Raw genomic sequence first — 20,485 nt, forward strand, 5'->3', positions numbered from 1 at the left:
TGACGATGCTCCACAGCATCACCCACACATACTGAGTTGGCAACTCATGATTGGTTTATTTTCTTTATCTCCATGTACGGAGGCTTCCACGATCTTGTACGGATAAACCACGATCTTTTATCTATCTCCATGAGGATGCCACGAGCAAGTGCTCCAAACTAGCCAGCAACTTCAGGGTCCCAACTTGTCCGGCATTAACTGGCAACCGACAGGAATGTTCACTGTCGTTCACCTCCAAGCCTCTATTCATCTGGAATGTTCACCGGATGGAGAAGTGGACGTTCTCTGTCCACGTTGCGCCAACATACGGGAAAGGCACCAAGATTTCCATGCCTCCAAAAGAAAGTTTTCACAGGTTTTGGCATATATATCCCTGTTTTTCTTTATTTGGGAGGTTTCCATTATTTTCTTCCCTTGTGTTTTACCATAAAAAGAAAGAGATTAGGTTCTTTCATTTTTCTAATCGGTCTTTCTTTCTTTAATTATTTATAAGTATTCTAGGGTTCTAGCAAGTAGCAGGTTAATCTTTATCAAAATGAAAGCCAGTTATGGTAATCAAATCAATCAATCAGTCTCGTGGGTTATTTTTTCTCTGAAATTTTTTGACCCGGGTTTCTGAGATTTTCTCCTCTTTCTTGGCTCTTTGAGATCTTCCTGGGATATTATTGTTCTTTTCTTTATTTTTTACTATTATTCTTGCCTAGATTTCCTCAACCCTATTCTATTTTTGGAAACCGTATCTGGGTCTTACATAGTAGCTTGTAATCTTTGATTTTAGATCCACTGTCCATTAGTTTCAGTTCAGTTTTCCATACAACCTACAACTTTTTCTTTTCTGGGGTTTTCCCGGAATTCGTTTTTTCCTTTTTAATTCTTGGCCTGGAGGTGCCGGAAATGGTGAGGGGGAAAACTCAGATGAAGCGCATAGAAAATGCAGCAAGCAGGCAAGTAACCTTTTCAAAGAGAAGAAATGGGCTGCTTAAGAAGGCCTTTGAGCTATCTGTTCTATGCGATGCTGAAGTTGCACTGATAGTTTTCTCTCAAAGTGAAAAGCTCTATGAGTTTTCAAGCTCCGGGTATGTTAAACATACCCTATTTTATTTCCGTTCATCTTCATCATTAACGTTCTAAACCCATGGATCTAGAAGTTCATTATGAGCTATTGATGAGCCAAGGCTCTCTACATATCAAATGTGTCTGATGTGTTTGTATTCTTTCTTTTATCTTTTTGGAGTCAGATGGTACACTAGTGTCTGCTGTTTTTGTTCACTGCAATGGTTTACCTGTTTCAAACAGAAATTTTAGCTAACTCATTCCATGGTCCAAGGATATTTCATGATCTTCTTCAGAGATCTTCATGTACTGACGGACCTGAAAAAGATAATTATTTATTATAATTACTTGATGAGAGAGCTACTAATCAGCTCTGTTAAAAAAACCTTAAGTAAATTAAGCAACCGCAAAATTAGCTCCGTTTTGATTATCAGCTTCGTTTTGGTAACCCTTCAAGAGTCCTTTATTTTCCGACGATTCATGAAATCTTCCGCTGTATAAATATAAACACTACCCTTGTACTTAATTACCCACAAAATAAAACACTCCCTTGTCGCGCGTGAATTAAGTTATGACGGAACAGGGAAATAGTTTCTTTTTCTGAAGTGGGAGTACTACTTCTGACTTCTGAAAAAGATGTTCTATTCCCTGTTTTCACTATCATGTATAGTGATTAGCATGTTATCATCCCTTTTATAAATTTTAATTCATCATCTTTGGAATGTATTCGACCACAGCTTTCTGCAACATTCTACGCATATGTTTAAGTTAATCTTCTGTTGGTGTTCAATGTTCTAGCTTGAATTAATGTTAGCAATTACGTTCTATGTTTTTGTCCAGTTAGGGCCCTTGGGGGGATAAGGGTCAGCAAAATATCTTAATAATCTGCTTCATTTCGCATAGAGATAACCAAAACTCAGAGAATTAAGCTTCTGTACATACGGAACGATCCCTCTACCATTAATTTCTTTCAAACCTCGAGACGTGTAGGAAATCATTAAATTATTACTATGGAACTGTTAATATATAAATAGTAATATTTTGTGAATCATATTGATATGTATTTAAATATATGAAGCAGGTTGAGAATTTGAGATATGAATTTGAACGTATAAAATAAATTGAGATATGTTTAACTTTTTAATTATGAGAAGTTAAAAAGATAACAAATCTCAATAATGACCGATTTGAGATAGGTTAACATGAATTTAACGTCCAAACATAGCCTAAAAAACCATGAATTAACTTCTTACTATTCATATCTCAAACTACTAGTTCATGATTCTTTTGTCATTGAAATGCACGCTTGACCATAAAGAGAAGATCTAGATTTGCATTTTAATGGGGAACTGATGCAATTGGCTCCGCTAAAAATCTCTAGAAACTGAGCAAAGATCACATATATACGTCACTATCATGTTACGGTCGATCGTGCATGGAAAGTCCACAGTCTTGCATGGAAACCTTGAGTCGGACGTACGTTATTTAATGTTGGTGGCCAATCGGTCAAACTAGATGTCTTTGTTGAGTGTGATAGATGTTAGCCGTAGGCATCTCTTTTGAGGCAGAGTTGCATTTAAATGGGTGGTTGTATAGCTTTAGGTATCACTTTTGCTATCTCATGGAGTCGTACTTGCACGTGCCAAGTCGTGAATTATATATGCTAGTGGTCAATCGGTCCAACGTCTAGACTTCGTTTATGAGTGTCATAGGAGTTGGTTGTGGGTATCACCAATTAATTTGCTATATATCTCATTAAGAAGTTATGTATATTCATGATAAATGTTATTCAAATATATTTATACTATACATCGCATCTATATGATATAGTCTCATTTATAAGATTTAAATTTTAAAATTTATCTTCTAAATCAAATTATATCAAGTTCATGCGTGGTCATATAAAGACTTTTGAATAGAGTTATTTTATGTATATTTGAGTGTTGTTAAACTTGGAGACTTATTAAATTAGGAGTTGAAATAAATCTCGATAAAAATTTGCCATTATTGGACTTCTTGAATCTGGGGACAATTTGATCTATTAGTTATGATCTCTACCTTCTCTTCTTTTATTTTCTCAATCATATATAATTTCGTCAATTCACCCAAAAACAGACCCATCATTTATATATTAATGTTCTCATATCACAAAATCACTCCTATTGGTGTGAAATTATCATATTTTAATGTTTTTGGCTATCGATCGATCAGAGTGGTTTTAATCACTTCTTGTGTATCGTGATTGGGAAATATGCTTATATGCACTTTCATTCTTGATCGAGCCTGCAAATAAGGTAGTACTGCTTGTTTATGAGAAGTAGTACTTATAGTTTATTGTCGACATATTTTCTCATTTAATTTGCTTCCTTTTTGGGTCTCCGTTGCTAATCAAGCATTCATGCTAAGATGGTGGGAAAAGGAGCATTTATCATCATGTCAAAAGTGCAAATGAGATAATCGGTTTGATTCTTTATTAAGAAGTTTAGCTTTCTATTCTAATTACCGTGCATGTAGTTGTTTTGACTTAATCCCTAGCGCATGGCCGTGAATTAATCTTCATGTTTAAATATTTCATCTCATTTCTAACTTGCTTAACTAAATAAAGTGTTACAGCCACAAAGAAATTTTACAAAAATAAATCTACAAATTGACATGGTTTCATATGATACATACGTTAGATTTACTTCACAATAAAAATAATTTTATAGTCTAACATACCATATCAAGCCACGTCAATATAAAGTTAAAAACCGTTTGTTCTTAAGACCAGCTATAATGTACCGGTTCTTAAATTTTAAATCACCACAATTCTAATTTGATCATGGATCACCCTTTGTTGAAGGCAATAATGAAAGGTCTTAATTAGAAACCATGTGTACCAATGAAAGGTCTTCAAATGCATTTTTTTTTTTTGGTAATCCTTTCTCATGTATTCTAATCTTCTCGTGAACTGAATGTGCTTCAGTGTAAGCAAGACAATAGAGCGGTATCGGAAGAGAACCAAGGTGGACGATCCAATTTCTATGGGAGTATCATTCCATAACTATGCAGGGAGTATCACCGGCAAATCTCAAGAAAATTTGCAGGTTTGGGCATTCCATAACCATGGGAGTATCATTTTGCAGCTTTCAACGCATTGGATTTAATATATATATATATATATATATATATAACTTGCCAAATAATATCATTGATCCTATTTTTTTGTCACTGTACATGAACTTCGTCTTTATTCATTGATTCACCCAATTCAGTCTAACAAACTAGCAAATCTGCCACAGTTTATTAAATTGTGACATGGGAAAGGTTGTAACTTGATGGATTTTTATGCAGATATAGCAACGTTTTACTTTTTTTTTTTCATTTTTCTTTTTCTAACTTCTTCCTGTTGTCATATGAAGGGTTGCATTTTTTCTCTTGAATTGCAATTTCATGTGCGGATGATGGTTTACGATTAGGAATACTATTCTGATGGGTCTCTTAAAAATATGATCCTTTTATATCACTACAAGAAAAATAAATATTTGTGATGGATTATTTACAACAATAATGACTATTTGTAACGAAAACAGACTACTTTTAACAAGAAATAGTCATTTTCGCAGGAAATTATAACTAACCACAAATTATAAGTAGTTTTTTTGTAGTGTATATACACCATGTATCAAAAGAAAGCTTCATTATGCATGCTAATACTTGGGAAGAAAATTAGGTTATTAAATTCTAGTCTTTGGTTGTACATGCAGCAGCATTTGATCAAAGAAGATTATGAGAGTGTTAGCTTGGCAAAGAAACTCGAGATTCTTGAAGTATCCAAACGGTAATTAGAGGCTTAATTAGTTTGAGAATTAGCAATAAATAAGTAATTTGAATATTGTACTACAATCTACATGCTTATAGTAATTCATTGAAATAATTTGAATATTGTAGAAGACTCGCTGGAGAAGGTTTGGAATTATGTTCAGTTGATGAGCTGCAAGAGGTAGAGAACCAGTTGCAGAGAAGCCTTTGTAAAATTAGGGCAAGAAAGGTACGTAAACCCAATTGATCTAAAAATATCATGATGAACAATATTATATATTAACTCCAGGTTAATTAGTATTTTTTTTTTATATATAAATTTTGCTACTTACAATCCGATTTTATTATAGAATTCACTACAGTTATCTAAAATAAAAGAAATAAAACTATAAATACGTTTTTACGCGAGATGCCACATCAGCTATTTGTATACAATAAATGGTATGATATTAGGTTTGTCAATAAGTGATGTGTTTATACACCGACTTATAAGTAGCTGAGTACAATTATATTACTCCCTCAAATTAATGGGATATATATATATATATATATATATATAGCTGAGGACATTAATTTTAATTAAATAGTAACAGTACTGTAACGCAATTGATATGATCTTGGCTGTGTACTCAGAATCAATTATTTACGGAGCAGGTGGAGCAGCTCAGGAAAGAGGTAAAGGCATAAAACTAGTGTTTCATGTGTTCTGTATATAATTCCGGTAATAGCTGATAATGCAAGCATGCATGCATGTTGTTTGTTTGTGTAATTTCCTTTTATTGATCAGGAGAGATGCCGACGGGAAGAGAATGCAAAGTTACGTCAGAAGGTAATAATTATTAATTTTTCTCCTCCTATATATATTATGGGCAATATTCTGAGACATTGTACTTGAATTAATTACACATGAAAAATGACCCTTTCTCTATGATTAAAATTGTAATTAATTAATTAATTTTTTTATTAACCTCGAGTGTTTGAGAATAAAATCTCCACTAATGACGAAATCTAACATTATTTATTAATGATGGTATGCAGTGTGGGATGCAGCCTGCAGTAGTACATGACCCAAACCACCAGTCAAGCAATCAGCAAGTTCTCCGCTCAAGTAGTTTGGACGTGGAAACGGATTTGTTCATAGGACCCCCCAAAAGATAATTAAAAAAAAAAGGTGGTCACTACCCATATATATATATATATATATTCTCTTCAAGAGATAGAACAATTAAAGGCGTTATGATCTGTGATTATAATTAAATGTGTTAATTAACGTCGGACAAAAGGAGTTTAAGTACCATATAACAATAATAATTAAGTGTTGCTTGTTTAGTTGTGCAAGAGTGTATGTATATATGAAATGACCAAACCTGTATATGCATGTATCTCTTTCGGATCCCCACCACAAAGTTCAAACAGGCCGGCTACTATTTTACTTTTGTCCATATCCTTGAATTAAAATTATGATTCAGGGTACCTTCATACCTACAGTGGGGACTATTAAAAGGATGCAAAATAATACATCATTTATTATCATCCTTCCTCAGTCACCTGTCACCCTATCAACATTAATATCTATATTATACATGATTTATTTTTTTATTTTTTTCTCTTATCGAATATGTTATGTTGTATATAGATGATGAGTAGATCAAGAGTTCATCTTAAAAATGCTACGGCCATAAACAAATTTCGTAAAAACAAATTTAGATTAACATGATTTTATATAATATATTAGATTTATTTTTTTATAAAAATAACTTTATAATTTATATAATTTATTTATATTTAAAATATTTCTAATTTTAACTTTATTTCTCTCAAATCCAGTTCGAATATTGTGGACAGACAACAAGCTGAGAAAAAAAAAAACATGTATTTGATAAATAAAAACCTGGAAAATATCGATACGCTTTTTTTATTTTTTATATTTTAATTAAGAGAACCTCATAGAATGACCGTAAGCTGTTGAGTGGTGGTTGATCAAGTTTGGGCTTTTAGGCAGTTGAGTTTACTACTCATACACGTCACATTTTATTTTATTTTTTTAAATCTATTCCTAGAAGGATCCAAAATCTTCCGAGCTTTTAGAGACGCTGATCTAACAAGCAAAGCATAAACCCAAAGCTAAGGATTCGAAAAGCACAAGCAACCCAAAAGCAAAAGCCTGGGGACTGAGATCGTTCAGAGTTCGTAGAGATAATTAGTACTGTCAATATTTGGGTGTCCTCAAAGATTGGAGCTGCTACATAGACTGGTCTAAGCCGGTCTCATTCATACTCAGTCGAGAAAGATGGCTGCTTTGACTGCCCTTCCTCCTCTTTCATCAAAGCTAAAACAGCCTTCTCTCTTTGAGCAACAAATCTCTGTTCTTCCTTATGGAAAGCGAACCAAGAAGAAGAACCTGTCTATTGTTCCTGTAATAATCCTTTTCCTTCTTCTTTTTTCGTTTTAACTTTTTTTGGTATTTTTGGGAGTTTTTTAACAGAAAATAAAAGGGGTTCTACTAGTTTTGATCGGGAATCTGTATCATTAGTTATTTTGGGTTTGATTGGCTCAGGTAGCAAGATTGTTTGGACCGGCGATCTTTGAAGCTTCGAAGCTGAAGGTACTGTTCTTGGGAGTGGATGAAAGAAAGCACCCGGGGAACCTTCCAAGGACCTATACGCTTACGCATAGTGATATAACTTCTAAGCTCACTTTGGCCATCTCGCAGACAATAAACAACTGTCAAGTAATCCTGATCTCTAATCTCTGACACGGTGACAACCATGCATACATTCATACATACATGTTCCCTTTTCATCGTTTGTGTATAAATCTTGTAGTGTTATTGTTATTACGGTTTGGATCACACTCTCGGTCAATAGTGGTGGGTAAGGAACGTAAGGAAACAGGGTCATCTAGTCACGACTCACGAGAGTGAGTGAAAGAGATCATGGGCAGGGAATTGTGAATCTGTTGTTTAAAACAAAGTTTGGGAAAGGAGTATAAAATTCTGCAAGAAGAAAAAAAAAAAAAAAAAAACAGAGGAAAGCAGGGGATTACAGAGAGTAAATAGAATTAAGAAATTGTTGCTAACATGTTCTTTTACATTTATTTATCGTGAAATAATGTCTCAGAAACTAAAAACTGGGGTAATTCCGATTTAGAATTTCAGTTGCAAGGGTGGTACAACAGATTACAAAGAGATGAAGTGGTGGCAGAGTGGAAGAAAGTGAAGGGAAATATGTCTCTTCATGTTCACTGTCATATAAGTGGAGGTCATTTTCTCTTGGATTTGTGTGCTAGGCTTAGGTACTTCATCTTCAGCAAAGAACTCCCTGTGGTAAAGTTCTTGTCAAGACCTTTAACCATGAACTAATAAGCTCTTCTAATTTTGTTAAATCAATGTCTTAATGCAAGATTTGCATGAACAGGTTCTGAAGGCCTTTTTCTATGGAGACGGTAATTTGTTCAAGCAGTACCCGGAATTGCAGGAGTCTTTGGTTTGGGTTTACTTTCACTCAAACGTTTCAGAATTCAACAAGGTGGAATGCTGGGGCCCGATCAAGGAGGCTGAAGCACCAACCTGTGGCGTGCACAAGGACAAGATGCAGGCAACCCCACCAAGCAACAAGAGCTTGCCCCAACCATGCCAAGAAAATTGCGAATGTTGCTTTCCACCAATGAGCTTGCTCACATGCTCAGAAGAACCACCACGAATGAGTGAGAGTGAAAATGAAAATAGTTTTGGGACCCAACATAGCCGTGAGCGGTAGACCCAACAAATCTAAAGATGATCTGTCCCTTTTCTCGTTCATTAATGTTTGTCGCAACACATTGAAAATATACGCTCTAATGTAAATACACGCCTACCTCTTTAAAATTGAGTAGCAGGGTTGTAATCGGTTGGGTCTGTCTTGGACATATTGTTGACTTAAATCAGTCTAAATCGGTTTTGGAATGCTGAGAATTGAAACCGACGGGTTCATCTATAGAACCGGTGTTAGAAAGTACAGTGAAAAAATACCTTAAGTTTAGTTTATAAAATTGCTTCAATAGTTTTTTCAGATTGATAAATTTTAAGCGTTTTTTTTTTATGGTGAAGTGTATTACGTAATATAAAATTAGAATAATATTTAATAAATTTATAATTTAAATATCTTATTAAAAGAGAACAAAAGATTAAATTTTTGTATATTTCAAGTAATTTCAAAAACTAATTAAAGAGGACTATTTATAATTTACCTACATACGGCTGGCCTTAAAGGCCAGCCTTCAATTGTCAAATTAAATGGCAGTACGTTATTAGCTTTAAGCCATGTATTACAAGTAAATAAAGCCATGCATTACAATGCAATGAAGGAGGGTTAAAGGAGGGTCAGCCCCACGTGGGCCCCTTCCATAGTATATTAGTTTAATTAAAACATGCACTTAATAATGCATAGAAAAACCTATTAAAAATTGCATAATAACATTCCTACGGGCAAAAACTGAAAGCCTAAAACGTGCATATAAAAAACAATTAGCCAACATAAACAAAATCTTAAAAAATATACTAAAATAATTGCAAATGCTTCCACCAAAGTGTAAAAATGTAAGTCACTTCAAAATGTTTAAAAACGTACTTATAATATATATATATATATATTATACTTATACCATATTATAAGTATGTAACTTAATATGTAAAGATAAAGAATAGTATGTTAATAAATTAATATTAATAATCATATTTAAGAGTACATTTATGTCAATAAAATATAAATAATAAGATTAAAATTTTATGTTATATTAATTTTATAATATGTATAATATATATAGCATATAATATATAACATAATACATATATATATAGTTCGGTTCCATTCGGTTGATTTTTTCTTTCAACCTTAATGAGAAGGGTAGGGCTGTAAAATGTAATAATCTTATAATTCAATATCATGTTTATATATTAGTTGCAGAAACTTCATTAAATTTAATAATTTTTTTTATTTTATAATTTGATATTTTTAATGATTTAATTCATCAAAAAATAAATAAAAGAGTACAAGCAAAACTTGAATAATAACTTGACTTGGCTTGAGCTCGTTAAAGAGCACGGGCAAAGATCAATAAATAACTCAATTTGGCTTGAACTCATGTTTGATTAACTCGAGCTCGGCTAGTCTCGGCTCGCTTCGTTATTTGAGTCCAGCTCAACTCAATAATCTAAAAGATAGACTCGATTCGAATTGATTATAGCCCTAGAGTGGCGTTACAAATAACGGACGGAGTTATAGTTAAGAAAAAAGGATTGCTCATGTTTTCTTTTTTTCCTTTTTTATAAGTAAGATGTTTTATTTATAAATATTACGAAATTGTGGATTTTTACCATTGTGAAACACGGTAGAGAGGTGGCAAATAAAAAGGAGTGTTTCCTATCCATGAAGAGGATGCGGTCCATTTTGCCAAGTCATGCACTGCAGATTTCACACTACCCAGAACTTGAGAGATGTTTCAATCAGGGTTTGCTTTCAGAATGGCTGAGATTGTGTTGATGATGGGAATGATTTTTCATCTTGACTCTGTAGAGGGCTTACAAAATGCCTTATGAATGTTTTGCGAGTCTCCTTCAAATATGATCTGTCTAAACTTTTTGTTTTGCCCTTCAGAAGCCACAAGGACTTGTTAGTTCAAAAATTTTAAACGTGACTCGAATGTGAGCAATCTTTTTTTTTTCCTCCATATGAATTTGTCCATTTACTCATCATTTTTCTCGGTGAACCTCACTAGCTTATGATTTTAGGACTTTGACTTTGGTGTCTGATGTAATAATCCAGTGCGATTTGTTTATCCTTTTGAGGGGCAGTGGTCCTGTAGGCATATGATGCATTCTTTTCAAGTTAAAGAGCATGAGCAAAAATCAATAAATAACTCGACTCGACTTGATCTCATGTTTGATTAACTTGAGCTTGGCTCATCTCGGTAAGCTCCTAGCTCCAGCCTTAGCTCAAGTTATTTGAGTCCAGCTCGATTCAGTAATCCAAAAGATCAACTCAATTCAGATTGATTACAACCTTGGCTTTGTCCAGGCTTGAAGACGGAGCCAGGCTCCCGACATCCCCGCTAAAAGAGGAGGGGCTAGCAACTGCAAGTTGCCAAGAAAAGTTCGGGAGCGACCCCTCAACTCTAGATGCAGGGGCCAGAGGCGATTGGAGATGGAGGCCCTAAATCATCATCATCACTTAAGTCAACGAAAATGAGAGGATCCAGGGAACCTCCCGCAGGACCAGCCATACTTGGCCCCTCGGAAGAAGGGGGAGCGGCATAGGTGAGGGGGGGAGGCGGACCCGGCGATACCCTCTGGGTTTTCGACCTCGGAGGGAGGGGGGGGGGGGAACGTCCTCATGTTCCACCCCCACTTCTCTTTCCCCCTCATCTTCTTGGTCATCTTCTTCCTTTTCGACATCATCTTGGATGTAGAAGTTGGGATGTCTCACTTCTTTTTCCTCCCCTCTTCTTTCTTCCTCCTCGCTCGCAGCCTTGGAGGGACTTCGCTCCTTTTTCGGGGTTCGGCTTAGGGACTATGCTCCCATTCTAAGCGACCAACTTCTGTGAATGGCTCGGAAGCGTCACGAGCCACCGCCACACGCCCCCAAGAGCATATTCAAAGGTTGTGAACAGCTCGGATTTGCTGGGTCTGCGAGGATGGGGTGCACAAAGGAGCTGAAAAAAGTGCGCCTGGAGGTTGCACTCATCCAGTTCTTCCTCTAAAGGTAGTAAGGGGTCGAGGAGAGATGCAGAAGGAGCAGGTTGGGGACACGTCATAGTGGAAGGCCCGGTAGATGAATGTGAACTTTCCGGAAATGACGTGGTTCCCCACGTCGGAGGAACCCGAATCCCTGGGCGCGTGGGTTCTTGCCACCCCTGCTTGTGGGTGTCCTGACCCTGGGAGGCCCCGGCACGGCTTCCTGATTCCCCAGCACGACCGCGGGAAAAAGAAGAACCCCCGACCTCACCGCTTTGCTTCTCCTGGGGCGAATCATGACGTAGCTTTGATCGTTTTGCCCGACGACTGGAGGAACTCAATGAGCACTTCCGGGCCCAAGGAGAGAGGATACCACCCAAGAAATTTCTCCGATAGCATACGAGCGATTTGGCGTGGATAAGTAATTGTGGATGTTCTCGTTTGAGAGGACCAGATCGGTCTACGATTCGTTAGGATGGGCTCGCACCCAAGCTGTCACCAACTCCAAGCGAGCCTCTTCCCTTCGATTGAGGGTAAGTTTCATGCTCTTCGCAGAAGTGGGGAATCCCCTTGTGGGCGGCCTCCCCCTTGAGGTACTCCCAATTTGAGCCCAACACGAAGAAAATTTTTTGGGACCACTCCTTTATGCTTGAGTGGCACATCTTGAGCGAGGTGATCTTCCGGCTCGGAGATTGAGCTTGGAAACTACATATGCTTCCCGACTGGTAGTTGAGGCGGTATATGTACAAGAACTCCTGAGCCGTCAGATTATGGTATTCTTCAGGGGTCTAAAGAGAGAATGAGAGAAATGGCAGGAATACAATGGATGGAAGGAGGAAATGGGTGAAGAAGAAAGGGAAGTGAGCTTTCATATAGTGGATGAAGGATGGAGAGTGCACAGGAAACGAAGCGACTCTGACAGCAGCAACGTCAGCAAGCGCCACGCGACACACCGAATCTGAAGCGACGATAGGAATGGCAGCCGTTGTGTCAAGAGAGTGGGGGGCATGGACCAATGAGGTCCCCGGACACGAAGGAAAGGGCAGTCAGCACATCCAATCGATTTTCGGGAGACGGGACGACCTTGGGAGAGGAAGAGAGATGCCCATTGAATGGGTGGATGACCTCGGGAACTTGAAGCGATGGAAGCCAAACGGGTGGCACCATGATTAAGGGTGCTATGAATTCCCACCACGTGCTCATGATAGGAATTCGCGGGGTACTGTGAGGGAGGGCCCCATCCCAAAAGGGCCCAAGCCCAAGGAGGTCAAGTTACAGAACCCTAGACCCTTAGACGAAACCCTGTCGTGGGATAAGAGCCCGGGCCAAAGGACCGCGTGCTGAGGCCATAATCGCAAACCTACCCGGAAAGGCCTTTCGGCACCAAGGAGAGCGTCTCGAGACTCAGCAGCCTACCGAACTCTACCGTATGGCACCGTGTAGGACGCCCTATTGTACGTTGACGGTTGGACATGCCCAATCGTGGCCTCATCAGACTCAAGGCACGTCGCATTCAATGCATGTGTCAGAAGGCCCAGCACGCACCGACGTGCCACCAGAGTACGCAGGCAGTAGGAAGGCTCGGTTACGACCTGACACCCAACCCTGGCAGAAAGATGGCAGCATGTCTGACCAAATACGACTTGACACGCCACGATCTCCCTCGGCCGCCTAAGCTGCGGACTGACATACTATTGCAGTTGGAGAGGAGTGGTAGCAGGTCTGACTCGGGTATGACTCAACAGTAGAGCCTGAATCAGGTATAAATAGCAGCCATTCCTTATACGGGAAGGCTCTCTCGAAACCCTTTACTATTCTCTCTAATATTTTGAGCTTTTCTCGTCACTAGAGGATTATTCACTGACTTTGGTATCCGAGTGACTCCGGATGTCACTGGAGCCTTTTCTCCCTCTTAGTTACAGGTGGCGTGATCTTGGTTATCGCAATACTACTTGGACTGCGAAACAAGACATCAATAGAGTGCGATTTGTTTGTCCCTTTGAGGAGTAGTGGTCTTGTGCCATGAAGCATTATTTTCGAGTCTTGTGCATGGGATTCTTTACAATGATCTGTGCCAGAGATTTTAACTACTCAAATAAAGATTGACATTACATATACTCAAAATATTAAATGTTGTTGGTAGATAATATTATTTATGTCTGTTTCTTTCCTGATTATAGGGAAATATTTGATGTGAAAAGTTGTAGGAAATCCATGTCTTATCTGGGTTACCATGTCTCTGTTTGTGTAAATATATATCTTTATGTATATGGATATAAATGTTCAGAGGAGTCTTTTATTAATTATTATGCAAAATCTCGATGCCATTGTCATGGCAGACCGTTTGGGAGTGAAATCTCCCAGCAGGGCAGCCTCTTGAGAGGGATTTCGGCCATCAAATGCTGATACTGAGAAAACAGAAACCCTTTTAGGTAAGAACGAAGAGAAAATATTCAGTTTGTGGATTGAAGACCCTCTTGTCATGAGGAAACATGTAAATTTACACTGCCCCATATGTCTTAACAACATGGAGCCTTGCGGTGAGCACAGAGCAAACTATTAATTAACCACAGACCTGAATGGGCAACTGAAAACATTAGAACCACTCGGATTTTGATCCCTAAAAACGGTGTAGAAACGTTATAGCTTTCCCTCAATTCTCAGCAAGATAATTAATTATGTGTGAGAAATGGAGATTTATGAGACATGCTGATCGAATGGGCAAAGGAGACATTTTCAATAGAAAAAAACCGCCCACTCTGCTCTCTGTGTCATGGAGACAATGACAAAAGAAAATGATAGTCATTTACATATATTACAGAAGCATGCCATGGTCAGACCATGCTAGTATTCTTCCTTTTCAAATATACAACGGAGCTGTTAAAATAATTGTTTAACACCTCCTCCAGCAACAAAAAGAAAAAAAAAAAAAAATTCACTGCTCGTGTGAAAAAGATGTCCAAAATCAGGGGTTCCATCACTTCCAACTCCCATCCTAGCATTGTTAGGTCCTTGCAAGTTCTCTGCATATTGTGGGTTGGGTCAAGCAGACCAACTTGAGTCTCTCTTAGCACAAAATAAATTTTGAACCCGAGGAATATATAATGTCTTATTCCCCATTGACAGAGATGTCAATCCATGGTATAAACAATCGAATTATTTCCCTTAAGCCAAATGTCGGCGATGATTATCGAATTGTAGTTCTTCCCAGAAATGATGCTCCAATCTCGCTGTCTGTGTTCTGCATTAACATTTATATTCATATGAGTTGTTTTATCTTCACTACTGCAAGCTACTTGATCCAGATTTTATTACCAAGGTGCCAAACTGGAAATAGATGTGGGCGGAGCTTAGGTTATGAACAGTTATACGGATACAGTTCTTTACCCATTGATGCTTCTCCACTTCTCAATAGAGTTGAAGGTACAAAAGGTGCAGGGAAAGAAGCATGAAACAACTAGATGTGATGAGGGATGTTTGCTCTATGTATGTGCTCCATGCATGTATTTAGGTAGGTACCGCATGAAGGTGAACTGGCCACTTTCCACTGAAAAGGCAAAACAACTAATACAAAACACTCGTCCACACTTTTATCTAAGAAAATAATGTTGTACCTCTCCAAAGGATGTGTACTAAAAGCAGTAAAACTGTACAGCAGAGGGGATATCTGCTGGAGTTGAGAAAACAGTTCTTAAGGTGAAGGATATCTATATCAACAGCAATTTAACTGGAGGGAGACCGGACTTAGGACCTAAATGAAAGCATCAAATCTACCAAAAATTTAGGACTCATCTAATGGATCATTTACCTGTGATTTAGCGGAGGGGAACACATTCCAAAACCTAAGCGTTTCATCTCCAGCTCCTGTGACAATGGTCTGTAACAACAAGGGTTATTACAGTTAAGGAAGAGCATAAAAATGGGAAATAAAATTACATATCTGGCCTATTTGTTAACACAAAATCTCAATGATTATTAAAAAAAATAAAGGACAAACTACCTGTCCGTCAGGTGAGATGGCAAGATAGAGAACTCGAAATGTATGGCCCGTAAGAGTTGCCAACTACATGAGAAGAAAAAAATTAATTAAAAAAAATAACCGATAAGATATACTGGCATCACAGCAGATAAACTTTGTACCTTTGACATGGCAGGATATCTCCAAACTATTATCTGATTTTGGGAGTATCCATGGGTGCTGACAAGTTCATTGACATTCTTGGACCAAACAAGATTGCATACCTGCCACATGCACAGTGGAGATCAGTACATCTCCATATTGAGAGAGAGAGAGAGAGAGAGAGAGAGAGATCTCCTCAATTCTATGATAACCATAAATCATTATTGTATTTACTCATCAATAGTTCCAAACTAACAAGTCCAATATATCTAGATGCAACTTTGAAGAAATATTTTTAAATGGTAGGCTATATGTGTAACTCTTCATTAGGATTTTTTAGCAAATTTTCATTTAGGACTGAGAAGAGTGAGTATTTGACTAGTACAGATGCATAATTAACACATATAGGTCGCAGAAGTGTGAGCCGCGGGGATAGGTCTCATCATGTGACAATGGATTTTGATTGGAAGCAAAAAAACTACTTTAGGAAATAATAATGATAATAATAAAAGCAGTGGATCATCTATGAAGGATCTAATATTAAGCTAGTATCCTCTTTTAACACAAAGTAAACTTAGTTCAGGCCCCACATATAGTTCGACTAGTCCAACTGAAAAAATACCAGGAATGTCCTCCTCGTACTACCAGCATTTCAAATGCATAAACTAATGACTAATGCTATATATACCACACTCCCATTCCACCTTTCATCCCACTATGTAAAATGTGGCATTTTTATCACCCTTGGATTATCCTTTATTTATTTTAAAGAAAAACTCAAGGTTGATGGGCAATGTCACCTCATCATAGTGGGTGAAAATGGGATGAGAGTGCTGTTTGTACAATTTTCCTAAACTAATAATTATCTCTAACACTGGAGTCTAAATTTCAACCCCATATATTCAACCCTCCAAAATGGAAAATGAATCTTTCAATGCAATGTACCACATATTTAAGCCCCATATTAAATAGCTGATATTGTTAAATGTCATAACTTTACAAACACTTGAAAATATCATCTTTCTATTCTCTGTCATTGAGACAAGAAAGTGAAAAGACAAGGAAAATAAAGGTTTACATAATCCATGAGTATACCAGAACCACTAAAAGGAAATCATTGAGGTCAAAAAATAAACTGGCAAGCAGATTACCTGACTTCCAGTGTCCATGCAACTCAAGTGTGAATTTGTGGTTGTATTCCAGAAACGAATACATCGGTCTGCAGTTCCTCCCCCTGATGCAAGAAGTCCATTAACATGGGGAGACCATGCAATAGCTTTAACTGCTGCTGTATGCTCACAGTATTTCAGCACAGGCTGAGTTGAATTTTGATTCCAAACAAAAAGCTACACATATGTGCAACAAACTATCAGCCAAGAATGCAAAGAGCAATGAACAAATAACTGTGAAATGCAATTAATCAGAAAAGAAAATGAAGTGCCATCACATACTCTGTTATCATTGCCTCCAGATGCTAATTCACGATTATCATAAGACCACTTTAGTCCACAAACCTAAAACACACAAAATTAACACTCAGGCTGGGAAAAAAGATCTTAAATATAAATGAAAATTCAACAGACATAGGCAATGAAGAAGATGGCAGAAACAGCAGCATATACATATAGCGATTTCTTGCATTCACAAAAACTAAAGAAGATGCATCTGAAAGCAGGATGAAGGTACTGAAAGAAGCCCTGCCAGCAGGGGAAGGGGGAGGTTGATTAAGAAAGAAATCAAATTAAGTAGAACACGATGTATGGGAATCTGACCTCTGACTTGTGTCCAGAGAGTTTACTAACAAAATCTTCCTGAGCACGTATATCTCGTTGAAAAATACTCTTGTCCCGGCCACCAGAAGACAAAAGAGATGAACTCCAAGCTAAGGCCCCGACACGGAGTCGATGACCCTCCATAGTTCTTACCCTTTTACACCGAGATGCATCCCAAATCTACATAGGATGTTGTCCAATACATTAGCTAAATATGATAGGTAGCACATATTATGCCAAAAATCTCAAAAACAAGTAGGAAGTGTTTAATTGACCAGTGGGGGAATGAACACAATGCATTTTATGAATAACCCTCACTTTTCAGAATCGCAGAAGAAGAGCACGCCCAAGCCACCCTGTGCAGGGCTGGCTGGCCATGATGGCCATGCTGGTACCAGCCAATCAATTTAAAGGAGACCACTAGCAAGTTGCACTATAACTCCCCACAAGCTTTTCATTAATGATCTAACCGAATACCATCTAATCAACAATTGCAGATGTAATTGTTTGTGGTTTTCAGGTTCACTTAAAAAAAGTTTTAATCATAAGAATTCATCATGTCCTCTCCCCATGGTTTCAAATATAAACCCTCCTATATACTGTCTTCCCAAATGAAAAAAAGGGGGAATCACCCGTTGTTTAATCAATCAATAAAAATATATGAGGTTGAATGCAATAAATAATCAATATTCATAATGCCTCTAACCTGAACTTTTCCATTGCTGGTACCAACAGCAAGATGTGTACCGCGCTGAGCCCACCCTACCGAACAGACACTGTCGTCGACTCCCAAGTCACACAACTTGGTTACCTGCAGCATCCAAATAGTATCAACAAAGACATAAATTTCAAACCTGTGAAATTTCGGCAGATATAATTGCCTAGGAGGCAAGTTATTCATGATATAGCGGAATTAAAGACAAAACAAAATTTTAAGAACAGAGCAAAAAAGTCACCTTGCTACTACAAGCATTCCACAAGTAAACGCAGTTTCCCAATCCCACCGCCAAGACGTTATGCGCAGACCAATCCACCAGATTTAGATAAAAGTCATCTTGCAAAGCTGGCGCGTCTAAAACCTACAAAAAACAGTTATGCCCATAAACACGACAAAACCAATTCACAAAATCCAAATCCAATTCCACCCAAATCAACCAACCCCGGTAATTCACCTTATACGGCGACCGTGGGATCTTCCTTGGAGCCTTTACCGGGCTATGATTAACCCCGGGCATTGCATCGTCAGACCCAAATGGAAAAAGGGAATGCAAAGCCTGGCAGGTATCCGTCTTGTAACGGAAAATATTCCGGCTGGGGGGGTTCATCCAGTCGCTCCTCTTCTCGGGCGTAACCGGCGAGACGACGCTAGATTCAGGGCCGAAGAGAACCGTGCGAAGGAGCGTAGAATAGACGCTGGTGGAGCTATCCTCGCGGCCCTCGGAAGAGCTGGACTGTCGCGGCGCTGGGAGGTGGAAGAGCCCGAAGTTGGAGCCGGTTCTGGTGGGAATAAACCTATCGGAGTAGATCGTCCTCGACGGCGATGGGTGGTGGTTGGCGTTGATTAGGCGTTCGATGTAGCGCGAACGGGCTGAGTCCTCGTCGGACATCGTCGGAGCTAGATTCAGCTGCGAAGATGAAGAAGATGGAGTTGGGGTTCCGGGAGCAGGTTGACTGGGAAATCTTTGAATCGCGGGATCTTCCATAAAAAAAAAAAAAAAAAAAATCCTTTTCGTGAGGACGATAAACAAACCCTTTTTTGCGTTTCGGCGAGGAAAACTTGCGACTTTATCTCAGATTAGAGAGTTCTTTGAGAAAACATGGATTAACAGAGATTTGAACGTAGACAAGACAGTCAGAGAAGAGAGGTTTTCCTTCTTTCACAAGTTGCGGTTATCTTTCCCGGGAAACCTTTGCAGACCGCTCCGTGAGTCTCAATAATTTAGAGCACGTGTTATAAATAAGAAAAATTATTTACATAGTTTACTGTTAACTGTAATGTTAGCGGTAATCGCAGCACACTCGAGGCTCGGATTGAATTCACAATTTATCTTAATTTATTTTAATTCATAATTTATCTTAATTTATCTCATTATTATTTATTATTATTTATCAATTTTAATTTATAAATTTTATTACTATTCATAATTTATCTCATTATTATTTATAATTCATCTTTAAATCTAAATGAGACCTTAATGTATTGAGTTAAAAAAAAAAATTCATGTAAAGTATACAGAAAAAAAAAAGAACAACAAAAACAATAATTAAGATGTTTATACCTATAAAAATATGTTTATACACTTCTATACGAGGAAGGATTTTATTTTTGTTGGTTGAACTGTGGTTCACTCGTACTAGGTTTTTTTCTAGTATAATTGAGTTTTAACTCTGTTTTAAAAAAATGATTGGCCACAACTTAACATAATAAATAGTTTATAATCACTTAATATTACATAATAAAAAAATGATAAAATCGATGATGGATGACATTCTTTTTTATATAATTTAAATTATTAATTTTATTGTATTTGCACTCATGATGTTGAAGAATCATTTGTATCAATGGCAAAGAGGCATTGGATTAAAACTACTAGATTTTTAAATGTTTTTTTTAATATATGGTCAAGATATTATTCACCAAAGTTATCCCAGTCGATACAAAATTAAGCTTAAATAGTTGTTAGGAAATTAAATCTAATAAGAAATTAAAAAGTAAGAAATCAAATCCGGATGATACTTGGGCTGATAGTCAAAATAAGATGGCAATCCCAAAACAATGAAAACAATCCAAACTCTAATCATAATTAACAAGAAATAAAATAAAAAATATAGAATAAAAAATAAGAATTAATTTTCATTAATCCAAAATCCTGTAGCAAGTGCGACGTGTTTTTAAATGGAGAAATATTTTACTTCAAAAAGATTTTAATAAAAATAAATTAATAAATTGATATAGTTCGATATGATTCGTCTAATTGTAAAATTTTTTTATTATAAAATAAGTTTAATATATGATATGAAGTGACGTGA

General features: G+C 37.3%; 3 protein-coding genes across 4 annotated transcripts; 2 read left to right on the forward strand and 1 right to left on the reverse strand.

Moving 5' to 3' along the window:
* The first annotated feature begins 392 nt into the window (after positions 1-392).
* Positions 393-6,290, forward strand: LOC108990828 (agamous-like MADS-box protein AGL19). Of its 2 annotated transcripts, none has more exons than XM_018964924.2 (7): positions 393-1,076; positions 4,019-4,139; positions 4,803-4,873; positions 4,984-5,083; positions 5,488-5,529; positions 5,642-5,683; positions 5,893-6,290. In XM_018964924.2, exons 1-7 carry the CDS (start codon positions 895-897, stop codon positions 6,010-6,012), a joined length of 678 nt encoding a protein of 225 aa, XP_018820469.2. In that variant the 5' UTR covers positions 393-894; the 3' UTR covers positions 6,013-6,290. The 2 variants fall into 2 exon arrangements, with proteins under 2 accessions (XP_018820469.2, XP_018820468.2); XM_018964923.2 differs by having other exon boundaries at positions 410-1,076; positions 4,800-4,873.
* A 650-nt stretch (positions 6,291-6,940) lies between these two features.
* LOC108990827 (protein STAY-GREEN, chloroplastic-like) lies at positions 6,941-8,903 on the forward strand. The gene is made up of 4 exons (XM_018964922.2): positions 6,941-7,270; positions 7,412-7,585; positions 8,012-8,179; positions 8,271-8,903. Exons 1-4 carry the CDS (start codon positions 7,145-7,147, stop codon positions 8,610-8,612), a joined length of 810 nt encoding a protein of 269 aa, XP_018820467.1. The 5' UTR covers positions 6,941-7,144; the 3' UTR covers positions 8,613-8,903.
* Positions 8,904-14,351: 5,448 nt separating this feature from the next.
* On the reverse strand, positions 14,352-19,363 carry LOC108990871 (protein FIZZY-RELATED 2-like). Its single transcript, XM_018964977.2, has 10 exons — positions 18,628-19,363; positions 18,412-18,534; positions 18,162-18,266; positions 17,456-17,635; positions 17,135-17,197; positions 16,835-17,029; positions 15,704-15,805; positions 15,564-15,626; positions 15,372-15,440; positions 14,352-14,804 (listed from the first exon to the last, which is right to left on the reverse strand). The coding sequence occupies exons 1-10, from the start codon at positions 19,156-19,158 to the stop codon at positions 14,751-14,753; spliced, it is 1,485 nt and encodes a 494-aa protein (XP_018820522.1). The 5' UTR covers positions 19,159-19,363; the 3' UTR covers positions 14,352-14,750.
* Positions 19,364-20,485: the final 1,122 nt, after the last annotated feature.

Source organism: Juglans regia, chromosome 9, assembly GCF_001411555.2.
Source record: "Juglans regia cultivar Chandler chromosome 9, Walnut 2.0, whole genome shotgun sequence".
Classification (NCBI taxonomy): domain Eukaryota; kingdom Viridiplantae; phylum Streptophyta; class Magnoliopsida; order Fagales; family Juglandaceae; genus Juglans; species Juglans regia.

Bases quoted from the DNA above. Each gene is read 5' to 3' on its own strand.
- LOC108990828 (XM_018964923.2), top strand. From the start codon at position 895: ATGGTGAGGGGGAAAACTCAGATGAAGCGCATAGAAAATGCAGCAAGC. The intron at 5,084-5,487 runs GTACGTAAACCC...CTGTGTACTCAG, and splicing joins GTAAAATTAGGGCAAGAAAG to AATCAATTATTTACGGAGCA. The intron at 5,684-5,892 runs GTAATAATTATT...GATGGTATGCAG, and splicing joins ATGCAAAGTTACGTCAGAAG to TGTGGGATGCAGCCTGCAGT.
- LOC108990827 (XM_018964922.2), top strand. From the start codon at position 7,145: ATGGCTGCTTTGACTGCCCTTCCTCCTCTTTCATCAAAGCTAAAACAG. The intron at 7,271-7,411 runs GTAATAATCCTT...TGATTGGCTCAG, and splicing joins AGAACCTGTCTATTGTTCCT to GTAGCAAGATTGTTTGGACC. The intron at 7,586-8,011 runs GTAATCCTGATC...TTAGAATTTCAG, and splicing joins AGACAATAAACAACTGTCAA to TTGCAAGGGTGGTACAACAG.
- LOC108990871 (XM_018964977.2), bottom strand. From the start codon at position 19,158: ATGGAAGATCCCGCGATTCAAAGATTTCCCAGTCAACCTGCTCCCGGA. The intron at 15,806-16,834 runs GTAATCTGCTTG...TGCATGTGGCAG, and splicing joins GCATGGACACTGGAAGTCAG to GTATGCAATCTTGTTTGGTC. The intron at 14,805-15,371 runs GTAAATGATCCA...ATGTTAATGCAG, and splicing joins TCCCCTCCGCTAAATCACAG to AACACAGACAGCGAGATTGG.